General features: G+C 38.9%; 1 protein-coding gene across 5 annotated transcripts in view; it reads left to right on the top strand.

Moving 5' to 3' along the window:
- Utrn (utrophin) overlaps positions 1 to 26,732 on the top strand; it is a 495,948-nt gene that overhangs the window by 383,826 nt on the left and 85,390 nt on the right. For all 5 annotated transcript variants that reach the window (XM_036169031.1, XM_036169034.1, XM_036169032.1 and 2 more), the window contains 4 exons: positions 12,650 to 12,918; positions 17,671 to 17,817; positions 20,775 to 20,853; positions 23,756 to 23,816. In XM_036169031.1, the coding sequence (XP_036024924.1) occupies positions 12,650 to 12,918; positions 17,671 to 17,817; positions 20,775 to 20,853; positions 23,756 to 23,816 (556 nt within the window). The remainder of the gene's footprint in view (positions 1 to 12,649; positions 12,919 to 17,670; positions 17,818 to 20,774; positions 20,854 to 23,755; positions 23,817 to 26,732) is intronic.

The following is a 26,732-nucleotide window of genomic DNA, read 5'->3' on the forward strand; positions in this document are numbered from 1 at the left end:
TTCTTTCCTTGGCTGATAGACCCAGCAGATTGCTCAGGTCCAGTTTCCAAACACCACATCCGGGGACTGGCAAGAGAAAAATGGTATATCAGTTTAACTTTATGGGTTTTTTTTTTTTTTTCCAGTTTGGTTCAGTTTGGTGAGTAACCATTTTCTAACCCTCTCCTTCCTTCATATTATTTCCTGTAATGGTAGCTGATTTTACCTGCTGTTAAAAGTAAATGGAGGAAAATTATCCATAATAGCTTTTATACTTTTGTTGTTTACTGTGACTTATGCACAGCTGCTATCAGAAGCAGGGACTATTTGAGCATTAGTCATCCCGTGTGGTACTAAAGTACTCAATGTTGGACGCATTACTGCTAGCCGAAACCGTGTTATGGTTTTTCAGTTCTATTTAATAAGCAGTTTTTTAATATGCACTATGTACTGTGCCCTAGGGTGCAAAGATAGATCCATCTCTTTTTAATTCCAGAAAATAATTTTCTCCATCATTTTTCTCTCAAATGCCTTTTTCTCTTGCAAGCCCTGTTCCTCTCATTTTCTGTTATCAATTCTATTAATAATACAATGTTTCATGTAGTTTTTAATATTCAAAAGGCAATACCTCCCAGCATTACTGTGTGTGTGTGGGGGGGGTGCATGTGCACATGTGTACATGCAGAGGTCAGAAGTTAACCTTGGGTGTCTTCTTTAGTTGCTCTTTACCTGTTTTTGAGATGAGGGTCTCCCACTTTTTACTGGTAGCTCTAGATTCAGCCATGCTGTCTGCAGAGCGAGCCCCAGGTATTCATATGTCTCAGCCTTCCTGTCACTGGGATCACAGGCCTGTGACACCACACCTATGTAGGAAGAGTTTTTCATCCTTCCAGCCCGCTCCCAAATACCCACACAGAGACTTAATATTAATTATAAATGCTCAGCTGATGGTTTAGACTTGTTTTTAACTAGCTCCGATAACTTCTGTTAATCTCTATTTCTTATCTACCCTCTGCCACATGGTGGTACCTTCTTTCAGCACAGCAAGTTCATCTTGCTTTTCTCTGCATCTCCTCAAGACTCTGAGACTTCACCCTTCTTCTTCCCAGCGTCCTCTTAGTTTGGCTCTGCAGCCTAACCTTATCCCGTCTTGCTATAGCCTAGTCAGCTTCTTTATTAAACCAATCGCAGTGACATATATTCATATAGTGTAGAGGAATATTCCACACACCTGGCTTTTTAAATGTGAGTTCTGGGGATTGGAGTCAGGTCCTTGTGCTTGCTTGGTACACACTTTACTTACTGAATCATCACTCCAGCAACCAAATGATCTGCTTAAAGCCCAGAATTAGCATTTCTTTAGAATGGGATCAGGGCTTCTCCTGCTGGGCCATAGAAGAGTAGTTGAGTAGAGACTTGGCCTCGGCTTTTCTGTCTGACCCTGTCTAGTGCCACACTCCCTCTGTTCTATGCTTGATGTCCACTGAACACCAGATTTATGCTTTTTGCAGCCATAGTCTGCCTTAATTGTTCAGCTTGGTTTTCCTACCCATATCGCCCCCCTACCCTGTTTTCCAGCTCTTCCCTCATCTACTGGAACTTGACCTACTTGTTCTACCATACCCTCTCTCTACCAATCTCAGCCCATTCTCAGCAACTTCTTAAACATGTTGTTGTTTGATTTCTTCCATGATCCCCTGGCACTCTGTCCTTAGGCTACCAATGTCGGGCCAGAAGCTTAGCCATTCCTGGAGCCTCAGTGACTTCCTGTTAATTGAGGATCTGGATGTGTGAGTGATTGGCAGGAGATGCAATGAGGGAACATACTGATCTCACTCTGGGTGAGGGCAAGCTGTCAGGCACTTCCTTACAGACGCAGACTCACACTTTAGACGTGGTGCAAGTGCTTGAACTCCATGGCCTGTGAATTGTGAACAAGGAACAAAGTGGAAGTGACGAGGCAGGGACAAGGTTGACAGGAATGACCACCGCCAACTGACAACAATGAGGAGAATGACAGCAGGATAGATACTAGATAAGACCTGGAAAATAAAACAAGCCTGGCTCAGCTCCACATTAAAACAATAAATAAATAAATAAAACAAGCCTGGGTCACCACACCACTAAAGCTTTTTACAATCAGGAAAATCTAAATCTATGAATTGCGGTTTATTTTTGAAGGCAGAGTTGGAATCCATTGGAAGAAAGTCTAAGACATCTTACTGTATTTCAAAAAAATCTCCTTCCAGAAGTGAGAACCATGAAGAAATTGGGTTAAATGGGTCTCATGTAATTACCTGGAAAACTCAGCTGCCAGGACAACATATTCAATTTAAAAATGATTCAGGTAAATAGGATTTTTAATGGAGCTAAAGTTACATTAATAATTGTAGGAAATTTAGAAAGCTTTATGTTCATCACTTGTCTGAACAATGTGGTACAAATGTCACTTAATGAATCATATCACTATATTTTTTCCTCTTAATGCAAATTGCTTTTAGTTGCTTATTATCCCCCACTTTATAATGGAATATACATTTCTTATCATTTGTATTTTCCCTTTTAAACTTTTAAAACTGTTTTTGTATTCATTCTCTGAGCCCTATGAATTTGTTAGACAGATTATAAGGTACCATTTTTTCATTAAAAAATAAACCCCCAAAACTCAAAGGCTGAGAGCATCTAGCACGGCTGACCAAGGTCGTCGAGGTGATGAGAGGAAGATGCAGGACCAGCATTAAGCTTGTGCTTATTGACCTTCTTTCACCCCTGGGTTTTCACTGGCTCTTGGCCCATCACGGTAATTTCATCTCCTCCATCTCTGCTCCTGCGGAACCTTCTGGCCACTGACCTCCTTGCTCCTTCTTGACTCTCTGTGTCAAGAACCTCTTAGCCTTGCACACATATTTCTTGGTTCTTCTTTGCGCTGCCAACTTCCCCTTGCTGTGCTCAGTCATACCTGCATCTGAATTCCTGTGCTGCTCACTGTGGGATTCTCAGCCACCGGCAGACCCCACCTTCCCATCCCATCCCCACTTCTCTAGAGATAGCCAGGGAATATGGCATTTTCGTGACTGTTCATCACCACCAATAATAATAATAATTACTAATATATTATAAAAAGTATGTTATTTTATTCATTATTTTTCCCATAAATCAGCTTTAAACATAATTCCAATTAAAACCTTCCCGTTACCCTACCATTTCATGTTCTTCCACGAATCACTTTTGTTGATATAGTAGGCTCATCAACTTTGCTTCATTTAAATGATATTTTGCCAATAGTCATAAAACATATAGTTCTTAATGTGTTTATCCGTGTATAGTTGTATGTTGTATGTATGTTAATGCTATACATATAATTAGTTGTATGTGACTGGACCTGAGGTCATTGGTTAATAATCCTCTTTTCAGATCGGTGTTTCCTCCTTGGCTCTTTGATGGCTAGGTATGTGTATTAGCAGTATTTGTTTTATCTCAGTGTATGCTATATTCTTTGAAATACTAAATGCTTCATAGTGTTTCAGGAAGCCAAATAGCAGTAGTGTTTCTCTCTTATGGGGACTCATATATGTTATGATCTGGTGCTGATTGAAAATTGATATGGGAAGGCCCAGCTCACTGTGGATGGTCAAACCTCTGGGAGCAATAAGAAAGTGGATTGAACAAAGCATGAGGTTCAAGCTAGTAAGCTGCATTCTTCTGTGGCCCACGCATCAGCCCTTGCCTTCAGGTTCCTCCCCTATTTCTGAGTTCTATACCCTGACTTCCCTTAGCAATGGAGGGTGACCTAAGAGTTTTAAAGCTGAAATAAAGCCTTCCTCCTAAGTTGTTTGTGGTCACGGTGTTTTTATCACAGCAATAGAAACCCTAAGACAAACAAATGTGACCATGGAGCACCACTAGACCTGGTGTGATGGGCTGATGGGTGCTTATCCTTTGGAGAACTATGGACAGATGTCAAAAGTGAAATCACATTTTAATTCTCTGTCAGTCCATTTTATACCAGCAATGACCAATGTGTGCAGGTAAAACTACATGATCATTGAATTTCACATTATATAGTTTAACAGAAGGTCCTTGTGTATGGCTTTTCCAAGTAACTTAGAGCTCCATTATTTCCTTGTAGCTAATAAAATGAGGCCAAATTCTACATTACCTAGCAGAAATAATTAGGCTATTAAAACTAGCAGGTGGATTTTTCCCCCTTGAGGCATTTTATTTATTTGTTTTTCTAATAACAGATTTTTCAATTCAAATCCCTTTATTGTAAATGGTAGATACCTCATGCTTCTAACAAGTGTCCATGCTTCCACACACTTGGACCCAATTGGCCCCATTACTGGGGGACGACAGGCAGGGATTACTGGCAGCGGTAGCTGGAATGCCACCCAAGAGCCTGTCCCTCCTGGCTTCCCTTCTGCCCCTCCAAAAGTTTTCATTTTCTTAGCTTTGCTCTCACATGGGAGGTTTCCCCTGCCGCTCTTTAAACCTGGAGCCTCAAGGAAAGGACTCCCTCATTCAGGTTGAGTCACAGACAGGAACGAGGTTTTCTCGGATTGGCAGGCTCCCATAAACATGCTAGGAGAGGCACCACCCACACAGGATGGGCAATGGAGAGATGCTACATAGATGCTCACAGCAAACCAGTACTTACCAGATGTCAATACTGGGCCAGGATCTAGCCTAAGAGGCCACCATGCTTTTCATTCTTATGACTACTCTCTGTGGTAGCAGTGTTTTCTGCCACCCATTTCACAGGTAGGGAAATTGAGGATGGGCAGTTCACAAGTCTATGTAAGTAATGAGCCAAGATTTGTGTCATCAAACATGGTGCTTGTAGTCTCTGGCATTCTTGTCTACCTCTGTGCTCCTTAGTATGCCTACATATCCAGTAGAAATGCGATTTCTTTTTCCTTTAGGAAACCTAGAGCACAATTAAATGCATATAGCTCTTCTTTGTACCCACTGTTACATTTCCCTGACTGGAATACCACACTGCTTACTTAATAGAGTCACACGCCAGTTCACTGATTCCCCGTTACCGAGGGAGAAGGTATTTAGGCAATGTTAGAATTTGTCTTTTTAATTTTCACATAAAAAGTTGAAGTATAAGTCATTGCTTTCAGGCCTGTAGAGCACAGCAATAATTTAATTAGCTTCCCAAGTCCAAATTAGATGGGTGAAGTTGTAATGCATCAAAGGGCATAGAAAAATATGCAACTTTTTCCGGTGTTCTAAACTACAGAGCAAAACCTAGATCCTTCCAAAACTAAAATTCTGTAATATCTATTTGGATGTAGTGGACCAGTCTGGAACTGAGGAAGACCCTGGATTGGGCAGAAATTTTTAAAAAGCATTTTTTTTCCTGGTCGTGAGTATCATTGTAATGAAATTCCATTTAAGAATTGAAGTTATATTTACTTAAAATCCATTGAAATAAACAAGTCGACATTCTTGACGTTAAGAACAGAAGTTAGTGTGATGGACAGTGACGTTTTTAATGAATTGCCTGCCATCTGCTACTTTCCCCAGTCAGTGCTGTGACCACCAATAAAACACATTTGCCTCATAAAATATATAGGAGCAATTTACAGGGATGTATTTTATGGGGACCTGCATCTGGGATGTTACTTCTGGTTTTAGCATACAGGGCAGTAAAGCATGAAAAGGGTATGATGCTTTTGTTATTGTTGTTTCTCAGCTGAGGGCTGCAAACTCCCAAAGTGTCACCATGGTTTAGAAAATACAGTGCCAGCAATGGCATAGATGTCCCTCTTCAGTTCAACTCCCTGCTTATTTAGTCGTGCATGCATAAACTGAAGGCATACTTAACTTCTTCCATAAGACTGGCTAAGCTTGGGCAGAAAACTCCTTAGATTTCTTACATACAGATCAATGCTGTCTGTGTGTGGCTGGTAAGCTGCCCAGACTGTGGGGAGAAAGGTAGCCAAAAGGAAATTTTAAAGATGTGTGTGTGTGTGTGTGTGTGTGTGTGTGTGTGTGTGTGAGAGAGAGAGAGAGAGGGGGGGGGAGGGAGGGAGAGAGGGAGAGAGGGAGAAGATTGTAGGTGGGCATGTGTGTGAGTTTGCCCATGACTATAGAGGGCAGAGGACAACATTAGGTATCTTCCTCAATGACTTCTTCAGCTCAGTTTTTGAGAGAGTCTGTCCACTGAACCTGTCTTTGCTTACTTTGGTTCACTCTGCAAGAAGAACAAAATCTCAGTTTCCTCCAGTGATTTTCCAATCAGAAGTGCCCTTAGTGAGTGAGGTCCCTGACCCTCAGGGCAGCCTCTGCACCTGTTTCCTCCTCATGCCCTGCACTCCTTAGTACCTTATGATTTTGGAAAGTATTCCCTACTTCTCTTTTCTTGGCCATTTTTGATTCCACTAGATGTATCTGCATCTTTTCTGCTCATTCCTCTTCTTGTTCTTGCTTTTGGATTTACCATGCCACCTTGAGACTGTCTTCATTGAAAGATGTGGTTTATGCATTTAGTGGGTTGACTGACTCTCTGTAGCCTCTAGTTACTGTCATACTTATAATTCACTAGATGAGCATAATTAGAAGTCCTGATCAGCGGAGGGCACTTGATACTCTTGTGATCTGCTTCATAATGAACTGCTATCATCAGTAATCTCACAGACTACAATGTGGGCCAGGATCCTCTTAAACACCGAGGGAACACTTTAGAGAGATTAAGGTGATTTTAATTATTTAATCAGGAGATTTCGGAATGATAATAAAACAGTCCCCATTATTTCAATCAGAAACACCTTTTGTTTATGGAGAGAGTGGAGGGACTGTAAAAAGGGAAAGATGAAGAGATACGGAAGGTGTGACTATCAGTAGGCTGACACAGCCCATCACTACTGCCAGCATCTCGAGGAGCGCTACCCTTTTGTACCTCCACTAAGAGAAAGCTAGCTTCTAAAGTGAGCCACAGAAAAGAATTTCAGGATGATCCAGAATAAGGCAAAGTATATTAAGTGACTTTATTAAGTGTTTAGAAAGACATATGGAAAGAGCACAGTATTCATCTAAAACATGAGTGTAGGTTTAAGACTCATATTCAAATACCTTTAATACACACACACACACACACACACACACACACACACACACACACACACACACCCCTGCCAATGATGTAATTCACAACAAGATTTAAAGACGAAGTCAAACTTAAAAGCAATGTTTAAAAATGAAGTAAAGTCTTTCAGCTGGTTTGCTTTCTTCTCTTACCTTATGGAATTTCCTTTGGTAAAGGAAATTGCAAAGTAGTTTTATGATATACACTGTTATATTTGGGCATGAGACATGAGTGTTAATACATTGAAATCCAAGATTAGAAACATTCTAGCCCCTGGTAAGCATAGTTCATTTGTTTGTGTTTTTTAGTATCCTTTGTTTGAGATACCTTTTATAGAACCTACATTATCTCTGTAGGCAACTTCGTTTTTAACTGTTGTGTTGCAGTTCCTTGAATCTCAGCTATGCATTCAGGAACAGCCAGTCAGATCCTAGGGTGAGAGGTTTCTTTTACATCCCATGTCCCCTTGATCTAACCCATCTTCCCATTATGTCTCAGAAGCACTAAAAGAGATTAAGCTTTTTTTCTCTTGAACTCTAGTGGGCTAATCAACTGGGTGATGTAGAAAATCTCTAGTGGCATCCAGACATCCTAGACTTAAAACTAGAACCTTCATTGAGGACCTACTGTGTGCCAGCTCTGTGTGTGTGTGTGTGTGTGTGTGTGTGTGTGTGTGTGTGTGTGTGAGTGAGAGAGAGAGAGAGAGAGAGAGAGAGAGAGAGAGAGAGAGAGATTTGTAGCTTTGTGAGCTGCATCTAGGATGACATATCTGATTCCTGTTAAAACTGACATGCAGTCTCCTAATTTTTTTTTTTTACAACAAATTGTGCAGCAGTGACAATCCTACTTGACATCTTTTTCTTCGTCCTTTTTAATTATCTTTTCATGCTTTGATGAAATGTAATGGACTGCAAATGCATGCAAAAAAAAGCACATAGGACAAATCAGATGCTGGAAATGACTAACCGTACATTGAAATACCTTTTTATATGTTTTTTTTTTCTCTGAATAAATAACTTTGTATGGGTCTGGAAAGGAGGGAGAAAAATGAAGTGGACATTTTTTTTTTCTTTTCAAGACAGGGTTTCTCTATGTAGCACTGGCTGTGCTGGAACTCATTTTGTAGACCAGGCTAGCCTCGAACTCACAGAGATTGGTCTGCCTCTTCCTCCCAGATTGCTGGGATTAAAGATGTGTACCACTGCCACCCAACTGAAGTGGACATTTTTAAATGTTTAGTGATTTTTTTTAAAAAGTAAAGCTAAAAATTGTATTCATTGCAAGTCAGTTCAGTAAATATATGTATCAGGAACAGACTGGTCACTGGTCTGGATTCTCAACCTAGACAGAAAGAAAGGAAATGTTCATGATATAAAGATTTAGAATCAGTAGTAACAATAGAAGTTAGGTCAGTACCTTAAATAAAAAAAAAAAAAAAATAAGATAACCTTAGGAAATCTTCCTTAACAATAAGACCAGGATGATTCTAATATATGTCTATTATTCTTTTATAAATAAAACATGTTTGTATTCTTAAAAGAAATATTTTCACAAGCACACAAAGGAAGAATATCTACCTTTCTTAAAGTAAACACTGAGTAAAGTATTTTCCTGTGTAAGAGAAAACGATTCCATGGGGTTTACACTTGGCAAGACAGGGATGCACAAATCATGTAGCATGCCCAGCACTCCAGCAACGTGCATGCACAAGAAGGGAGTAGCGCTGAAGCCTAAGCCTGGTCCTGGCTCCTTGCCTAGGTAGACTTCCCTCCCTCTAGTCTTCCTTCCTATGGTATGAAAGAGCCCATTATAACTGCCAGACAATCCATGAGCACACTTGAAGAAGTAAAGAGAAAAGACTTACTGAGCTTTCCTCTCCTCCTCTCTCTGTAGCCCAGGCTGGCCTCAAACTTCAAGGATAGAGATTACAGTCATGTGACATGCTCTTCGACTTTACCCCCTTCTTCTTTCTTAAAAATCTGTAGCACAGTATAGACCTTATTATTTAGAACAATGAAAAAACATGAAAAATATCCACAATGTGATGTAGAATATATAACCGAATGAATCAAAGCATATAAATAATACCTTTTGAATATAATTCCACCTTCAAAATGTGGGCAGTTCAATCATAAGGCCTGAAAGGGGGAGGCTGGGGAAGGATAGGATGAGAATACACACACAGATGCACACAGACACCAAGGCGGAAGGCAAATGGCATGGGAAGAGTTCTTCTGGTCTCAGAATTGTAGGCAAATGTGTTTGGCTTTATCCTACTGTTTCCCCTCTCTGGCATCAGCCTCTGGTACTGCTTCTCAAAGCAAATTAGAATTCCCTCTTATCACTGAGCTCCCAGACTGCCTGTATTTAGTGGCCATGTTCTACATGGGATTGACACATCAACCCATCAGAGGGGACGTGTGTCTTCAGCTGCAGGACCAGAGCATTAGTGTTTGTAGTCAGTTAAGCTATGCATGCTCTACTGGCAGAATACTAGAACCACTGGGGCAGTGTGGGCATCTATCCAGGGATCTCCACCTGGGTGGGCTAAATCAGTATACTCTAGCATGGGTCTCTGATATCAGCTTCTAGAAAGTCCAGTTTCAACCAGCTCTTGGCAGGGCTTCTCATACAGTACCAGACTATGACTGGTTAAGATGCTTCTCCACTTGGGACTTCAGAATTTACCACAGAACCTTTTGAAAATTTAAAAGAACATTTATCCTTCAGTTTTCAAATGGGAGGATTTTGTTTTTATAGATATGCAGCCATTTCTCTGTAATTCTTTTCTACCTCTTTGAAGTTGTCTGTCTTTCTTTTTTTCTCTTTTATCCCCTCAAATTGTCATACCTTGCTATTTCACGCATTGCTTCATTTTGCATGCCCTGCAAATGTGGGAAGTTTTGTTTCATTATGTTTGTTGTTCTTTTCTTGGCTTACAGCAGCTACTAAGGCTTGCTGCAGTCCGATGTACTTGTGTTCTGACTCAGGAGTGTTCAATGGGCACGGGTCCTCTGTGGTAAGCAGCTGGTTCTGGGGAGCTGCGTGAGTGAGGGTCACATGATAAACAGACAAAAAGACCCTCAAACAGAGCAACTTACACTGAGGACAGAATCATGGCAGCCAATATGAGATATTCTGATGAGAAAGCGGTGGGTGCCTCTCTGTGATGTGTTTTTAATCGTTGACTTAGAAACAATTTTTACTTTTTCTGAGGGAAACCAATGTGAGTAAGCTGTCCTTTCTGGAACAGTGTCTGTCTGTCTGTCTGTCTGTCTCTCTCTCTCTCTGCTGTTTCTCTCTCTCCCCCTCTCCATCTCTCCTCATTCTCTCTCTCCCCTTCTCTGTCTCTCCTTCTGTGTTTCTGTCTCTGTCTCTCTCTCATTCTCTGTCTCTCTCTCCCTTCCCCCGTCTCTTTCTTTCTATAATAGCCATTGAAACACAAATACTTAAAATAAATTCTTCAAAAAGCCCCAGTAACTCATTAACCAGCGCAGGTGTAGCCCTTGTAAAAGTTACCCCATCTCTCTTGAGGCTGCTGGGAATGAGATTTTCATCTCACACATAACATTTTTGTATTTACGTAAAATATAAAATATATTTAGCCTTTTACAGATGTCTCGAAGGTATAAGGATTTAAATGAGGGTTGCCTTCTGAAAGCCCCATGCCCCCAGAATCTGGCAGTTCTGGAGTTCTGATGTGTTAGTTGTACAGTTAGGCAGTGTCTCTCTTGGCTTCTTGGCTTCTTGGCTTACCACCCCGACTGTTGTTTGAAGTTGACTTTTACTTGTTATTATTACCGTTTTGTTGGTGTGTGTGTGTGTGGGGGGCATCTAGCCTGGTATATTTGGGGTATCCACCATTTTGATGCTTTCTTTTCTCCCCCTCAGTTCACTTACCAAGCAGTCATGTGACAGCCCGGCCCAAACTTTTCACTAGATTGCAGCTGCTGGACTCGTTGAAGGCCATTTGGTTGCAATTTAAGTACCAATGGTTTAAACTGTTCGGGAAAATTAGGCAAACATACAGAGTCTGTTCCCTTTTGGATCACACTCATATGAGGCCAGATAGGTAGGCAGACTTATTATAAGGATAGATGTTAAGGTCTAGCCATGCTTGCTTCAGTTCATTTCAGGACAAAGTTCATCTCATGAACATAGTGGATAAACTTTATTTTCCCAAAGAAACATTTTGAGGTGAAGTAGAAATCACTAATGTAGTTCATACCAAAATGTGGGATGTTATTGCAGATAAAGACCTATGGTGAGTCATCTTAAAACATCTCAAATGACCGGTGATGAGAGACTGTACCCCTGCAGCCATTCTGTTTCAAGCATTTGGTCCAGTATTCTGTACATTATGAGACCTTTAGTAAGGGAGCTTTGTGTTAGAGCTTGCCCAACTATAGGTTCATATCAGGACTCTATCCATGTCCCATATAGGCTGAGCTGTGATACTTGGGAGGTCAGATCAAATAAATGTGCTTTTGATTTCTTATATTTATTTCTGGCTTATGATGGGTTTATCTATAACCCTACCTTAAGTCCATGAGTATCCGTATGTGCATCTGCCTGAGATTAACCTGTTTTTTTTGTTGTTGTTGTTGTGATTGTGTGTTTTTGACCTGCATCTCTATTTCTGGGTGTAGTTCAGAAGGTGCACTCAAACTAGCTAGATAGGAAAGAGGGGATCCCGGAGTGTGGGGGTGATAGAGTCCCAGGCATTCTGTGCTGCATAACTGGTTGGCCTGCTTTGCAAGTCACTGTGTCCAGTCGCATGCTTTTGTCCTAGTCTTGTTGGGTTTGCTGTTTCTGGCCCTGGGCTTTGGATCTGACATGGATCTCTGAATCTCTTCTTCACTCCTGGTTTGTGACTCTTCCCACCAGCATTGTGCCTGCCCTTTCTATTGGAAAGGCTTAGTTTATTTCTTAGACTCAAACAGCCCTCTTGGCTCTGTCAAGGATGGTCCTTGTCATCCTGCAGTCTTCCTGGTGAAATGTGGATAGACACTCTGTTTCTGTGGCTCCAATCTTCAGAGAATGCCTTTTGTGGAAAATGAGCAACCAAGCAAATTCAAGGATGATGAAGTCTTTCAGATCTCATATGCCTTGAGTTTGTTCTTTCAAGAAACAGAATAAATTAATCTTATATTCTGAGAGTTTTTCTTCATAACTTACAGCTATTCTGTGCTAATTATGCTTCTGATTTCTCTTGAGAACAATGACATGAAAAACTGTCTTTGGATTTTTACATACGTAAATTTATGGTAAAGGAGATTGTTCTCCTTTTTGAGTTATCTTGCTACATTTCAAGCTTTACAAGTGTTGAAGTATTACAATTCAGAAGTCACCATGAGCCATAAACCATTTATTAATCTGAACCACCATTTTCTCCTCCTTTTGAGCCTATGTTTAGATGTAACTATGCCTTATTGGTAAAGGAGTGATTTCTTCTTTGACCATTGTAACTCAGCCTCTATTTACCCTAGTAACCCTTAAAGGTGAGACTCACATCTGGACATGAAGGATGATGTCCAGATAGCCAAGCTGTAAATTCTGCTTTTTTAATCACAGAGCTGACTCCTGAAGAGAGAGCCCAAAAGATCGCCAAAGCTATGCGCAAACAGTCTTCTGAAGTCAAAGAGAAGTGGGAGAGTCTGAACTCTGTGACGAGCAGCTGGCAGAAGCAAGTGGGAAAGGCGTTAGAGAGACTCCGAGACCTGCAGGGAGCCATGGATGACCTGGATGCAGACATGAAGGAGGCTGAGGCTGTGCGGAATGGCTGGAAGCCCGTGGGAGACCTGCTCATAGACTCGCTGCAGGATCACATAGAGAAAACCATGGTCAGCACCATTGCCTTTGACAAAGAATATATAAGGAATGTTTTGTTGTTGCATAGAACACAAAGAGACCCACATATAGGAGTCATTATAAGGGATTCTTCTAAAGCTAACACTGCTTCAGCTCCCCACCCAAGTCAGGAATGATGGCAGATGTTTTCCATATGTACCATTCTCCCCAAAAACACTGAGGTGGCTTTTATGATAATTCAGTTTGTTTAAACATTTTTGAAATTCCAGTTGAGAATCCCTAAATAGCTTAGATTAGGTTTACCTATTTAAAGCAAAACCAAACTTTTTAATTTCACTTTGTTTCTCAATATGCCCTCCATTTTGCTTTCTTTGTTGCCTATTCATTCGTTAAAGAAATTGAGTGTTTATTTTGTAATTATTCCCACAGCCTAGATTTAACAGAATTGTACCCATGTGGTACAGCCTACAGGTTTTGTCTCCTAGACACTGGTGGTTGGATTTAGAGGTTTAATAAAAAACAAACTGCTTTCGCAGGAATTCTCACCTATAATTTCTGCCTTATTGTCGGAGTAAATGAAAAATGAATTTATAAATAAAAAGTTATAAATTCCTTTTGTAATCAGGAATTGCCCAAGGTTAAGAATATTAGTCCTATGCTGTAAATCCACTTTGGTTACTTGTATTCTATAACATCTTCAGGGGGAAAAAAAAAGCGATGAAATTTAGGCAGTAAAAGACACACATTACAACTTTAGAATATAGTAGCGTGTGTAGTCATGAATCATGCTGGAGGATGAGCCATGAGAAACTCAGAAAGGATGAGTCCAATGCCATCTATCACGCATGGAATTTTTATTGCAAAAGGTAAACACATCTTTTGTTCATAGACACTAGATAACATTCTTCCTTTATATGAATGTGGCTCAGTGAAAAGACAAGATCTGGGAAATTAATACTTGGGCCAGTTACACAAGTAAATATCTGAATATGTAGACATAGGAGTAGCAATAACTAGCATTTATTTATTAAGGCTTATTATTGCATGCCAAGAACTGTTCTTAGTTCGTTCATTTGGATATCTCTTTTAATCCTCATACCATCCCAATAAGGTGGGTAGTATTTCATGAAAACAAAGCTGACAATAAGTACTCAAGCCCACACAGCTAGTTAAGTGGTAAAATGCTTATGATTAATGTTCTTAATGTTCTTCTCTTCCACTACAGAGATGTCTTTCATTCTAATGGTGTTAAACACAATCTTGACCAACTCTTTGAATTTAAACCCTCAAAGTTTAAACACTTTTCAACTTCAAACTTTTCAATTTAAAACAAGTGTTACAAAGAATATTAGTGTTTGCCATTTTTGATGGATGTGTTTCTGGCTACTCGGTGAATTAAGTAGGCCTCTCCAAAACCCATAGTATCCTAAAATACATTCCTCTGAATACATGTGAATTTAAAATAGTCTAAGAAGAACATAAGCATTAGTTTATCAGCACAGCTTTTTTCCAAAACTGAACACTTCTTTTATGTTTTCTACTTATTTTAGGTGATGTAGATTGTATTCAAGGCCTTCTACATTTTGAGCAAATGCAGCACCACTCAGCTCTGTGCACAGTTCTCTTTTTACTTTTTATTTTTAGACGAGCTCTTTCTAAGGTGTCTAGGTTAGTCTTAAACTCAGTAGCTCAAATAGGCCTTCATCTTGCCCTTTTCTGCCCCAGCCTTCCAAATACCTGGGACTACAGACCTTTGGTACCAGGCCTGGCTTAAATAATTTTCAGCACTGAAAATCTTTTAGTGCTTTACAATATGCAAATAGTATCAAAAACAACCACCACATGATGCTTCTAGATTTGAGTGGGAATTTACCCATGTGAATTTGAAAGTGTCACTTTTTAATTTGGGATTATTAGTGTTGGGAAAAACAAAAATTGATATCTGGAGGAAAAAATACCCAACAGTTTGGAAATTGTTAATCTTATTTAGTTAAAGGAATCACTCTCCTCTCCAGCCATATCCCTTTGTTCTTAATGTACTTAAGGGAGGAAAATAAACAAACAATTAATTGTCTAATGGGAAGGAATAAATTGGATTAAAATACTTTTACATTTTAGGAAGTAAAAGATTAAAAATTCAAGTCTCACTAAGTAGAATAAATTCAATGTCTGTGATATTTTGCATGTGCCCTAAATTATATCCCATGTCTAACTGAAGCTATGTGGGGAGGTACAGATGAAGTACGAGGAATTCCTAAACATTAGAAAATTGGTCAAAGCAGCACTGGAAAATAAGATCTCCAGGATTAATGAAATCATTTCAGTTGCTAAAGTTATCTTTAATAATGCTGTTTTCTGCCCATACACCTTCTGGTTGTAGACGGCTTAGAGACGCACACCTGCCAACAGTCTAACTTGCACCTTTGATAGTAGCAGATGTTTCTGTTTTTACAGCAGCGAGGGCCACGTAGACTCTTATTCTCTCATAGGAAAGTGCAGTCAAAACATGATAAATTACTTCTTTATACAAGAACACATGGCAGTTCTGAAGCCATTTATAACTCGATTTATTTCAAGCCCCTTAATTTGGAAAGTCTTAAAAGGCGAAAGATAAACTTCCTTGATAGAAAGGTTCCTCGTTGCCATAAAACACCTCACCATAAAGCGAAAACAAAGCCAAAAAGGCTTTCCCTGTCAAAGCCCCTTTAATGCTTTCACCTATGGCTTGTAACAGGAAAAAAAATTTTTTTGACACAGTAAAAATTTAAGTTTCTTATTGTTCCTTAAGATTAAAAAAAAAAAACAAAACAAAAAAAACCCACCTATCTTGAAGGTATGCTCTAATTCTAAAACACCTTTATCATCTGCTCAAATAAAACTGGTTATTATTTAACAATTATAAAACTATTAAATAGCATGTTGATTTTAATCTTTAATACCTAAAAACTAAAAGGATGTTGATGTTAAAACCTGGATTCAGTTTTTAGGTCTTTGTAGGCAACCGTGAAAAAAAGAGTGTTATTATAACAAGCTAAAAGCATTGGTTAAAAGCCTTAGAAACATTTGAGTTCCAGCATTTGTGTCCACCTGGGGGAATCTGGATTTCTTCTGAGTTCATGCTGAAAAGCTCTCTGTCCTCGCATCTGTATTATTAATCCTTTGCACCTGTCAGGCCTATAACTATGTGACTACATACATCTCTGCTATCTGGATTTGTATGTCTGTCTGCATGTACACATTGGGCCATATTTGGAAGTCCAGCATTGGTAGGGATAGATTAAAAAAAAAACAACTGCAAATCAATATTCTTTCTCTTACCATATTGGAACAGGCCATGTGTCTTTTGGAGCTTCCTTTCTTCTGTCTTCTTTTGACACATTGGTACCTCCTGAGGTTGCAAGTAGATCGTACTAAACACCTGTTGACGTCCATGGATTCAAATGTCATTTAGACACTGCTATCTCTAATACCTTGATTTTCCTCACTGGTTTTAGGCTCAAGGTCTCTTCTGGTGGTTTGTTTTTCACCTCTCCTTTGGACTTAACCACCTACCTTTGGGTCAAGAATTTTAAAAACACTAAAGTATATTCTGTGATTTACCTTTAAAACAAAGTTGATTCCTGAATATTGGGTTTTAGCAACCATTATGATTCGGGATAGATTATAGGGGAGGCAAAATTTTATCTCAGCCCTCTTGGGCGACTATTCATCTGGTCCTAAAATTCTGACATGAGACAGGATAACAAAGGTAGATTCTGTTCTTTATTGTAACATCAGAAAGAAGCCTGCTGAATACTGTACTCTCTGCGCGCGCCTACACACACATGCTGAAGGTAGGGAAGTGTCTCCTCTCAAACAGTTTCCTTGGGACAGGAATAATGTAAATGCTAACAGTGTTAAGAACTGAAGTCTGAGATGTCTAGCAGTGGATATGGATGGCTCGGCAGTCAGAATAGCCCTGCTATATGTGGTAGGTGACAGTCATAGTTGAGCTGGAGACACCAAACAAACTCCCAAGAGTATAGGGAAGGAGCCTCCAGGGCAGACTGCAGAGGTAAATCCCCTAGCTGAGTCATTTAAGGATCCAGGGGCACTAGATAGACTTTATAAGAGAAAGGGAACCGATGCTTTAGACAGGTGCGATTGTGTGGAGAAAGGAGACCATTATTGTATCATTATTCTGTTTGTCTCATTGGTCACTGGTCTAAATTTCTCTCTTCAGGCTATACACCTTTTACCTGTCTGCCCTGAACCCAAAGGTAGCAGCTCATCCAGAGCTTTTCCTTTATGCTCTGCTTTTCCTGCCCCATAAAAGATGAGGGATGAGGAAAGCTGCTCTCACCGGCCACCTAACCCAAGCCTGACTGAGTTCCAGTCAACTTATTGCATCAGATGAAAAAAAAGGAGTAAGACAGCCCATGTTATAATAGAATCAAAGGAAAAAGTATGAAAGCAAATTAGAATCATGTCTAGAAACAATAAAGTGAGCCATACAGCAAAATAGTCCCATGGTTTGTACATAAAAGAGACAAGATGGAAATGCTAAGCAGCTCAAATGAGTTTGCAACTGGAGTTTTCCCTTTACACACATACTTACATACACCCAGGGAGTATCTGGCTGTACAGTTTACAAAAGGCCTGATCCAACCAGCTACTGTCAAGTGGCATCTCTACGCGATGGTCTCACAACAACCTTCCCATGGTCTTTGATAAGAAGATGGCAACTCTAGCTTTGGACAGAGTCTCCTCCAGTGACATTTAAAAAAAAATTTCTTTTCTACCAGGCGTTTAGAGAAGAAATTGCACCAATCAATTTGAAAGTTAAAACAATGAATGATCTGTCCAGTCAGCTGTCTCCGCTTGACCTGCATCCATCTCTAAAGATGTCTCGCCAGCTGGATGACCTTAATATGCGATGGAAACTTCTACAGGTACCAGCTTTGCCCCTTGAGAAATGCCATCTAACAACTGCATAAAGAATAAGGAAAGGGAATGGAAATGTCAGGAAGCTTTGCAATTGTTGGTTTGCATTTAGTTTCCTAGTGTACCAGTTCTTTACATTTTTTTTAAAACCATGGAGAACATTCTGTAGGATATGCACAGACAGAAGCCCTTGAATGATCTTTACCACCCACCTCACTTTTAATACACACATATTAATCTCTTCTCTCCCTTTACTCAATGTAGTATTTGGTAAGTATTTAAGTATTTGATAATGAATTTAGCAAGCATGACATCAGGTATTTGTCTTTCTATATCTTGAATCCAAGGGCATCATTTATTTATGAGTATGGATTTTTAGCATAATTTGTATATTCTTTCTATATGATACTTGTAGAAATTTATACAAAATACATTGAGTTATGGTAATTGGAACCTATAATCTGCCACAGAAACATTTGTCCTATGGTGGCTTGTAAAGGAATCCTTTTCTTTCCTTTACTATGTATTTCTTTTCTTTTGGAAGGTTACAAAGCTTTTGTCCTTTCTCTTCACTTTGCTCACTGTTCAAGGCCTTTGTACATCTTTATGGAAAGTACATCTGGACCTTAGCTCCTAGAAATGACCTTCCCAAAAGGCAGGTCAAAAAAAGGAGTTGTTTCAGTGGCCCACTTGTTGTAGACTCCAGACTTGGGGACTTTACTTGTAGACCTTCCTTGTAGACTCTGGACTTGTTGGCCTTACTTGTAGACTCTGAACTTGTAGGCCTTACTTGTAGTCTCCATACTTGTAGACCTTCCTTGTAGACTCTGGACTTGTTGGCCTTCCTTGTAGACTCTGGACTTGTTGGCCTTCCTTGTAGACTCTGGACTTGTTGGCCTTCCTTGTAGACTCTGGACTTGTTGGCCTTACTTGTAGACTCTAAACTTGTAGGCCTTCCTTGTAGTCTCCATACTTGTAGACCTTACTTGTAGACTCCAGATTTAACTGAGCCAGGACTCACAAGTGTTCTCAGGTGTGAGCATTGGCTGACTACTGTCCGTGTCAGGCAGGAGTTCATGGTATAAAGGATCTGTGACACATTCAGTACCTACCTGCTAGGATTCTAAACAACTATGCCATTCTGCTGAAAATTCACAGGGGACAATATGACTGGAGAGTGACAGTCGGTAATTCTAATTTCTCTAAAATATGACACCTAATAAGACAAATGCACAATTTCATTTTCTTTTAAAAGTATGACACATTTTATGTTAGAATATGTTTCTTGTATTAGTTCACACACCAAAATGCCCAAGGAGGTCACTGAGATGGCTTCGTAAGTAAGTGCATTTGCTGACAAACTGGAGTTTGCTACCAGTAACCCACATGGTAGAAGGAAAGAACCAATTCCTACAAGTTGCTCCATGACACCCCTGCCCCTCACTCACCCGAGTATTTTTTGATTTAATGATACTTAATTCCTTAAAGAGATTGAAGATGTGAGATATAAATACACAGTATTTGACAGTCTTTCCTATCAGTGTGAAGAATGTCGATAATCTGGGATTTGTTGAGCAAAGCATATTAAATTTGTAAGTGCTCAGAGAAACATTTGAACTTCATTCTTCTTTCTTCTGCTCCGTTCCTCTGCATCATTATCTTTCATTTAAAGATTGGGCTTCTGGTCTCTCTTGATTTCCTTTCTGCTTTGCCTGTTACCACCGTCTCTAAAGATGTCAGATAACATGTTATATTTGAAGGGAAGTATTTATTCTTCCATCCTTATCTTTGATCCTGGTAGCTGCCAGAGTTCAAATAACAGTCATGGATAAGGACAAAAAGAAATCCACCCTGGCCGACAGTGCTGTTAAATTTCAGGAACAGCAGCTTACTTGCTCATAAAATATGACATTCAAATTTGTCATAATGAATAAAGTGTATTCTGATGCAATTTAATGTAGCTAACTGGGAGAAACCTGAGCTGCCCCGTGAGCTAGACAAATACAAGTTTTATTGACAGGTAGCTGAAAATGAAATTGTCCATCCAAATGGAACAGCTCCCCAGTACTGTAGGGACACATAACAGGAGAAAGGAAATGGCGATGCCAGAAGGCTGTATGCAATTGTTGTTGGTTTGCTTTGTTTCGTAGTGTCATAGCTGTGTTTTTGTAATGTGGGGCACACTAACCATAGAATGTGTGCTAGAGAAGGTAGCAATATACTGGGATATGCCGGATACACATGACAACTACAAGAGGGATGATCAAGGACTCTTCTTTTTTTTTTGGTAGCCATCATCAGATGCAAACTCATAGGAAAATCAGAAGGCATTTCATACTCATCTCCCCTTTCTCTCTCTCTCTCTTAATATAGCTCTCATCTGTCTAACTGCCTGTCTCCCCATCTATCCATCTGTTTATGTCTTTTCCTTGGGTTACTCTAAGCTTCATTTTTCACTCACTCTCTGGCATTATTTTTTTTTTTTTACCATCCTTCTTACAAAGAGAGATGAGTATGGACTCACCCCATTGCCACATCTTAATCTAAGCTGCCTTGGAAGCATGCTTCCTGAGGGGAAGTGTAATAGAACAGTTTGAAAGCATAGGTCTGGCCCCAGAAGGCCAAGGTAGGACTATTCAAGTTGTTTTGACTAGTTCTATCTTCAGAAACTTCCTTGTGTCTGTTTCTGCTTCTCCAAACTAATGACCACAATAATATTTAGCTGATGAGGTTATTTTTAAAGTTCATATAAATAGTTTAGAAGTGGCTCTGGCTTTCTTTACCATTACTTAATGTCAGAAGTTGATTTTCATACTACTACATTAATAAGAAAGGAAGAGCAGTATTCTGTCCAAACAGCAATGATTGATCAGCAGTTTCACTTAATGTAGTAATTAAACCAAGGATATTATGAAAATGATTGTTTTGAAGTCAATAATTTCATCTGGCTTGTGCATGTGTGCAGGTTTCCGTGGATGATCGCCTTAAACAGCTCCAGGAAGCCCACAGAGATTTTGGGCCATCTTCTCAACACTTTCTGTCTAGTAAGTATGAATAAATTTGAGATCTTGTTAACTGAAAATATTAGCAAATTCTTTCAGTTCTGCCAAAGAAGCTACATCTTTTGACATAACTATAATTAGAATAAATATATGTTTAAGAGAAGATAATTCATGAAATATTACTTACTGCTTCTGTAATACAGCATGCAAATTGGTTTGTCTTTAGCTATGTTTTCTCATTTAAACATTGGTTATGATCACTAATATAATATATCATTGCTTTATCATGCAAAGGTTATGAACTTTTCACACCAAAAATTCATGCTTTAAGATTTTGAATTACTTTTTTTCCATTCACAAAAAAGTATACTTAGTGGGTTTTTTTTTTTTTAAAGCCACATGTACATCTTAAATTACTAACTATACAAATCCTTAATTGAGAAAGTTTTGGGTTACTAGGCTCATGGTATTTGTGTGCAAGACTTTTTTGTGGGCAAATGTTGCAGATTGATGTTGCACATAGAGTTAATGGAACATCCTTCAACTGGAATTTTTAATTTTATGTGCACTTCATGTGCACTTAAATAAATAATTTTGAGCCCTGTCTGATTTATCATTCACTGCTGAGGATATTTAAATATGTTGAATTTTGAAACTCTCAGATTGAGCATAAATGTTAATTCTGTCTTTTACCAGACCTGAGGATTTTTTGGAAGTTAATTTCTTGGTCTTTGCATACCTATTTATTCAGATGGCCTCGAGAGTTAAATGCAAAAGTCTATCAAGCTATACAAAGCAGCCAACCCACAGCTTGGCACAAATGCTTTCAACACATATTAATGCCTTTCCTTTCATTTCAAATAGCAAGTCTATGGAAGAAAGCAAGTTGTGTAATTTAATTCAATTTCAATAAATCTTAAACCCAAGGCCAAGAGTATTTCTCAGTCATGGCAACTTTATTTCATCTAGAACCTCAGAGAAAGATGAAGTCAAAGTCCATGCATCCTAAGTTAATGCCATTGGTATTTTATCTTTTCTGGGGGGTGGGGTCACTGTGACAAACTGGGAAACTGAATCAAAGGTCAGTCTTTACTTTCATACTCTTGAGAAGTTTAATTAATCATTTTCTGTCCCCTGCCTCTGATATATACCCATGTTTACTTCCTAAACTGAGTCTGTAGGTATTTGCCTCTGAATAATGTATAGCCCTTTGTAATGGGTAAGGATGGATTTTTTTTTTAATATTTAACAAATGGATGTCATTATTGTTGAAATAAGTAGGCTTTTATTATACTCATTAGATAGTATTATAATTACTAAATCCTATAGAATAAACCAAGACTAAATTAAATAGGAATTTATAAATGATTGAGATTTTCTTTATAGTTCAAATGATCAGTTACCTGTTAATATTGATGAAACCCTAACCTTTTACCTGGCAACCTCTCCCATGGAAATCTAGTTTACATTCCCTAAGACCTGCAGTGTCTTAGAATTGGCACACACTTTGTATGCTCAACCACACAGCCTTTCAGTGTTTAGCAACTGACAGTCCAGGAAGCTTGGTTATTTGAATTAATAATTACTAAATACATGAAAAAGTGTGAGCAAAATTCCTGTTAGTACATTTAATAATTCTTCTCCCTTGTGCTTAGAGTCTTCGGCTTGACTGTGTTCCTTGGCCTTTATCCATGGTTATTAAAGAAGCCTGTTCCATGAGGCACATAATAAAACCTGACCTATTAGCCTGTTGCCAACACTGAAATGAGGTTGACTCTCATGAGAAATTAGTGTGCCTGATTCTGCGTTTCCATGTCCATTTGTGAACTTCCGTGGACACAGAAGAATGAGGGCTGGCCTTTCATCAAGGCAGGCACAAATATTAAGGGGGCAGTTTACTGAATTAATGTTTGGAAACATGTGTGCGTTTGAACTGTACCACTGATTCACTAGGTGTACTTAGGTGCTATTTTTATCCCTGTATACTTAGCTTCTTCTCTATCAAATTCAATATCAATGTGTGGATCTTGCTGCTTTTTTAAGAATAAAATATGGATTTGGAAAGCTTGGCAAAGTTTAGAATGTTACAGATTTGTAAGGTATCAATGTGCCAAGAAATTAAGAAAACAAAATGGTGACAAATGTCTATGTGATAGTCTAGTGATACTTGCAAAATTTGTTTCCAATTTACCTGGTAGCTTGCTAAGCAAAATTTCTCTAGCTCTAAATTCATGTGAGCTATTCAATTCAAATAAGTTTTTAAATAATTGATTTGCTAAGACAGTAATGTGTTTTTACAAGTAATCAGTAAACAGAACTATGAAAACTGAAATATTTCCATTAAAAACCAGAGCATCTCAACCGCAGTGATTCCTACTACAAACATGGGAAATTGTTTTCTGTGTATTGCAGATGAAAAAAAGTGTCTAATATTCTTCTTAGACAGTTGGCTTGGCTCATAAATAACCTTGCCCATTTTTATGTTAAATTTTCTTTCTAAAAACTTCTTATAATTAAATTTGAGTGCCATCTGTTCTTAATAGCTGTGCCTATGACTATGGCACAAAGCAAAGAATATTATTAGTGATCTAGAAATTCAGTCTTGAGAGTTATGGCTTTTAATCTGAATACACAATGTGTAAAGCACAGCTTGTAGATGGCGCTGAGTTCGGTGTTGTAAGGGTTGTGAACAATCACCTGGTTTTGTGGAAATGTTTTCCATCAACAGGTTCTGACAGAATCGCCCCTGGCGGGTGAGGCTCGGTTCATTCTTCACTTCACACAAATCTTTAAAGCTGTTCTGCTTGGCCTCGTGGTTTTCCTAATTGCAGGAATCCAGCTTAGACAGAGCAGGTCTCTCAAGAGCTGCTCTGAAATGTGTTCAGTTGTTTTGCATTAAGGTGTAAGGCTTGCTGCTTCCAGTAACTTCCTTTTGTTTCCTCAGCTTCGGTCCAGCTGCCCTGGCAAAGGTCCATTTCGCATAATAAAGTGCCCTATTACATCAAGTAAGTTGACTTTGCTTCTCCTTTAGGTACCAAGAAAGTTTTACTGAGTAACTTAAGAGCTCTCCCTTCCCCATAACTTGTTTTGTTGGGTTTTTGTTTTTTTTCCGTCTTTGTTTTTGTTTTGTTTTGTTTAGGTGGTTGTTGTTTTGAGTGAGATAAGGTCTCACTAAGTAGTCCTGACTGGTCTGGAATTCATTATGTAGACCAGACTGGCTTTGAACTCAGGGAGAATCACCTAGCCTCTGCCTCTCAAGTGCTGGAATTAAAGATGTGTATCACCAAACTCAGCTCCTGTACTTTTAAAAACAGAATTTAATCCTGTTACCTAGGGAAAGCTATTTGTAATTATTATTGGGAAGAAATTAGTTTCAAAATCAGAGTTTTCACTCATTAGGTTTTCCTGGTCTTGGGGAATGGTAACTGAGTTACTACTTTACCAGCATAATTATCAACCTCTTCACCCCCCTCTTCCACCTTAGCATCACCATAAGGTGGTTGTTGTTGTTTTCAGCCTACTTTCTCTTTTCTGTTTCTTCTTATGTGACATTTTCTGAGTCTTGTCTAGTTTACGCATCATTTCAGGATCCTTGTCACAGAACGGAATGATGAAGTATTACTATTATCCCTAGAAGTGTAAGTCAGTGAGGCAGTTGATTTACAATGCAATCTAGCACTAAGCATTGTCATCAACCCTTTTATGTGTAAGAAGAACTAGGTCATAATTCTGAGAGTGCACACCAAGTATCCAAAGACAGCCATGGTTCACATTAGCTGTGTGGCCTTGGGAACGTTGGATAAAAATATCTTTGCCAAGTTTTTTTTTTTTTTTTGTATGATTCCTGTAACAAAATGTGGTCTCTTGAAACCCTATGCCAATTTTAATTGACCTCTCTGAACTTTATTTTGGAAAAGCTTGTGAAGACAATATTAATGGACTAGTACTTCTTAATGTGCCTTTACTTCAATCCTAAAATCTATCCTCATTTTTAAAACAAACTTGATATTCATCATCTATAAAATATATTAAGCAATATGTGCTACATTGCTTTGTGAGAATCTAACTCCTTTGTTCATGGACAGCATATGGTATATCGAGTTGTGATGAATTCAAGAATGATGCATCAAAGCAGTTTATGAGTGGATTATTTCTACAGGCACGGATGGAAAGGAGTCTGAGGCTGGGTGAAAGGACTTGTCTTTACTGAAAACACTTGTGGCCATCTATTTCAAATTTAAAACTTTCTTAGATGTTTTATGTTTTCATTCCAATTAATAATAACTAGAATAATAGTGTTTGAGTTAGTTTGGGTAAATATTGACTTGAGCCAAATAATAGGGCTATAGTTATAATTCTGAGACAGAATAAGCTCTCTCTTTAATGATGTCCAATACTAAAGGCCCTGGAACACAGAATACGCTAGGTGACTTAGCTGGGTAGTCTCCAGATTGTAGGCTGCCAATGGCAGATTATTCTGATAGAATCAGTGAAAACATGGGGACTTTTAAACAGGAAGAGAGCAGTGGAGGAGAAGCCAGACCTAGGGAATTACAGATGTAACATTGAAGATGGAAAAAGAGAAATGTAATCCTGGGAATAAAGACAGTCTTAAGAGGCTGGAAAAGGAAGGGAGTGAGGTCCTTGTAGACCCCCCAGAGAGGAACACATACCTGCCAGACTCAATGCCAGTCTTTGGAAGTTTTTGTGTGGTTGCATTAGAAAATGAATATATATACACAGTCCCAAGCCTTAGAATTCTGTAAAGATTGATTAGTATTAATTAATGGATTGGAGCCCTTTATAATCAGATTTTTTTTTAAATGTAATCTTGATCTAGTATAAAGGAGTTTGTTTTTACTAGATAAGATAGTAGGAAATCTCTTACTCACTGATGCTTACACACTGATTTTCTGGGGATTTTTGTTTTTGGTGTGTTTGGGGGGCAGAGGGACTTCTATAGCGCCTCTTTAATATACATACTTCCATTAGCTGAAGAATTTCTGTTTGTCCACAGCGCTTATAGATGACCAGGGATTAACTAGTGGTTAGACTTCCTCTAACCTCTAGAGTTTATATTGGCATCCTGTAGAAGAAAGTTTTTGCTCAGACTATCAGTTTTTATGGAGAAAAAAAAAAAATGTGTGGGAGAAAACTTAGTTTATCTGGTGTCTTGTTGCTTGTTCATATCCAACACTGGAAAATTTTATAAAATACAATGATAGCAATTATTTAATGATGTTGTTTACGGGTAAACCTTCCTATGATGTCTTCTGTATCTTTAGTAAGTATCAGAATTTGTTTTTTTTTTTAAGTAATTATTTGACAGTCTCACACATGCATATAATGCATTCTGGCCATATTATTTTCATATTCTCTCTTCCTGTCTTCCCACCTCCATAAATCCCCTTCTACCACCAGGTCCCCATCTTACTTTTGCATGCAAGATGAATTGCTAAACGGTCTTATTAATTAAATACTTGGAGCCAGATATTGGGGTGAAAACCTCTGAGAGATCAGAGGAATAGGAAAAGCCACAGCCAACCTCACCTCACTGACACCTCAGTCTCCAAAGAGACCTACTTCCTGTATACCCACACCCCTATGCCTTTCTGTTCTGCTATCTCATTTTCTCTCTCTGCCTAGTTACATCACTTCCTCTTCCTGTCCAGCTCTGTCACTTCCTGTCTGTACAGACCTCCAGACCTTTATGGTTAACTAGTGTTGGAATTAAAGTTAGGTACCACCATACCTGACTCTGTTCCTAGTGTGGCCTTAAATTCACAGAGTTCCAGATGAATCTCTGCCTTCCAAGTGATAGGATTAAAGGCATGTGCTACCATTACTTGACCTCTATGTTTAATATGGTGGCTGACTTTTTCCTCTGATCCTCAGATAAACTTTATTAGGGTGCACAATAT

Source organism: Onychomys torridus, chromosome 19 (assembly GCF_903995425.1).
Source record: "Onychomys torridus chromosome 19, mOncTor1.1, whole genome shotgun sequence".
NCBI classification, from domain to species: Eukaryota; Metazoa; Chordata; class Mammalia; order Rodentia; family Cricetidae; genus Onychomys; species Onychomys torridus.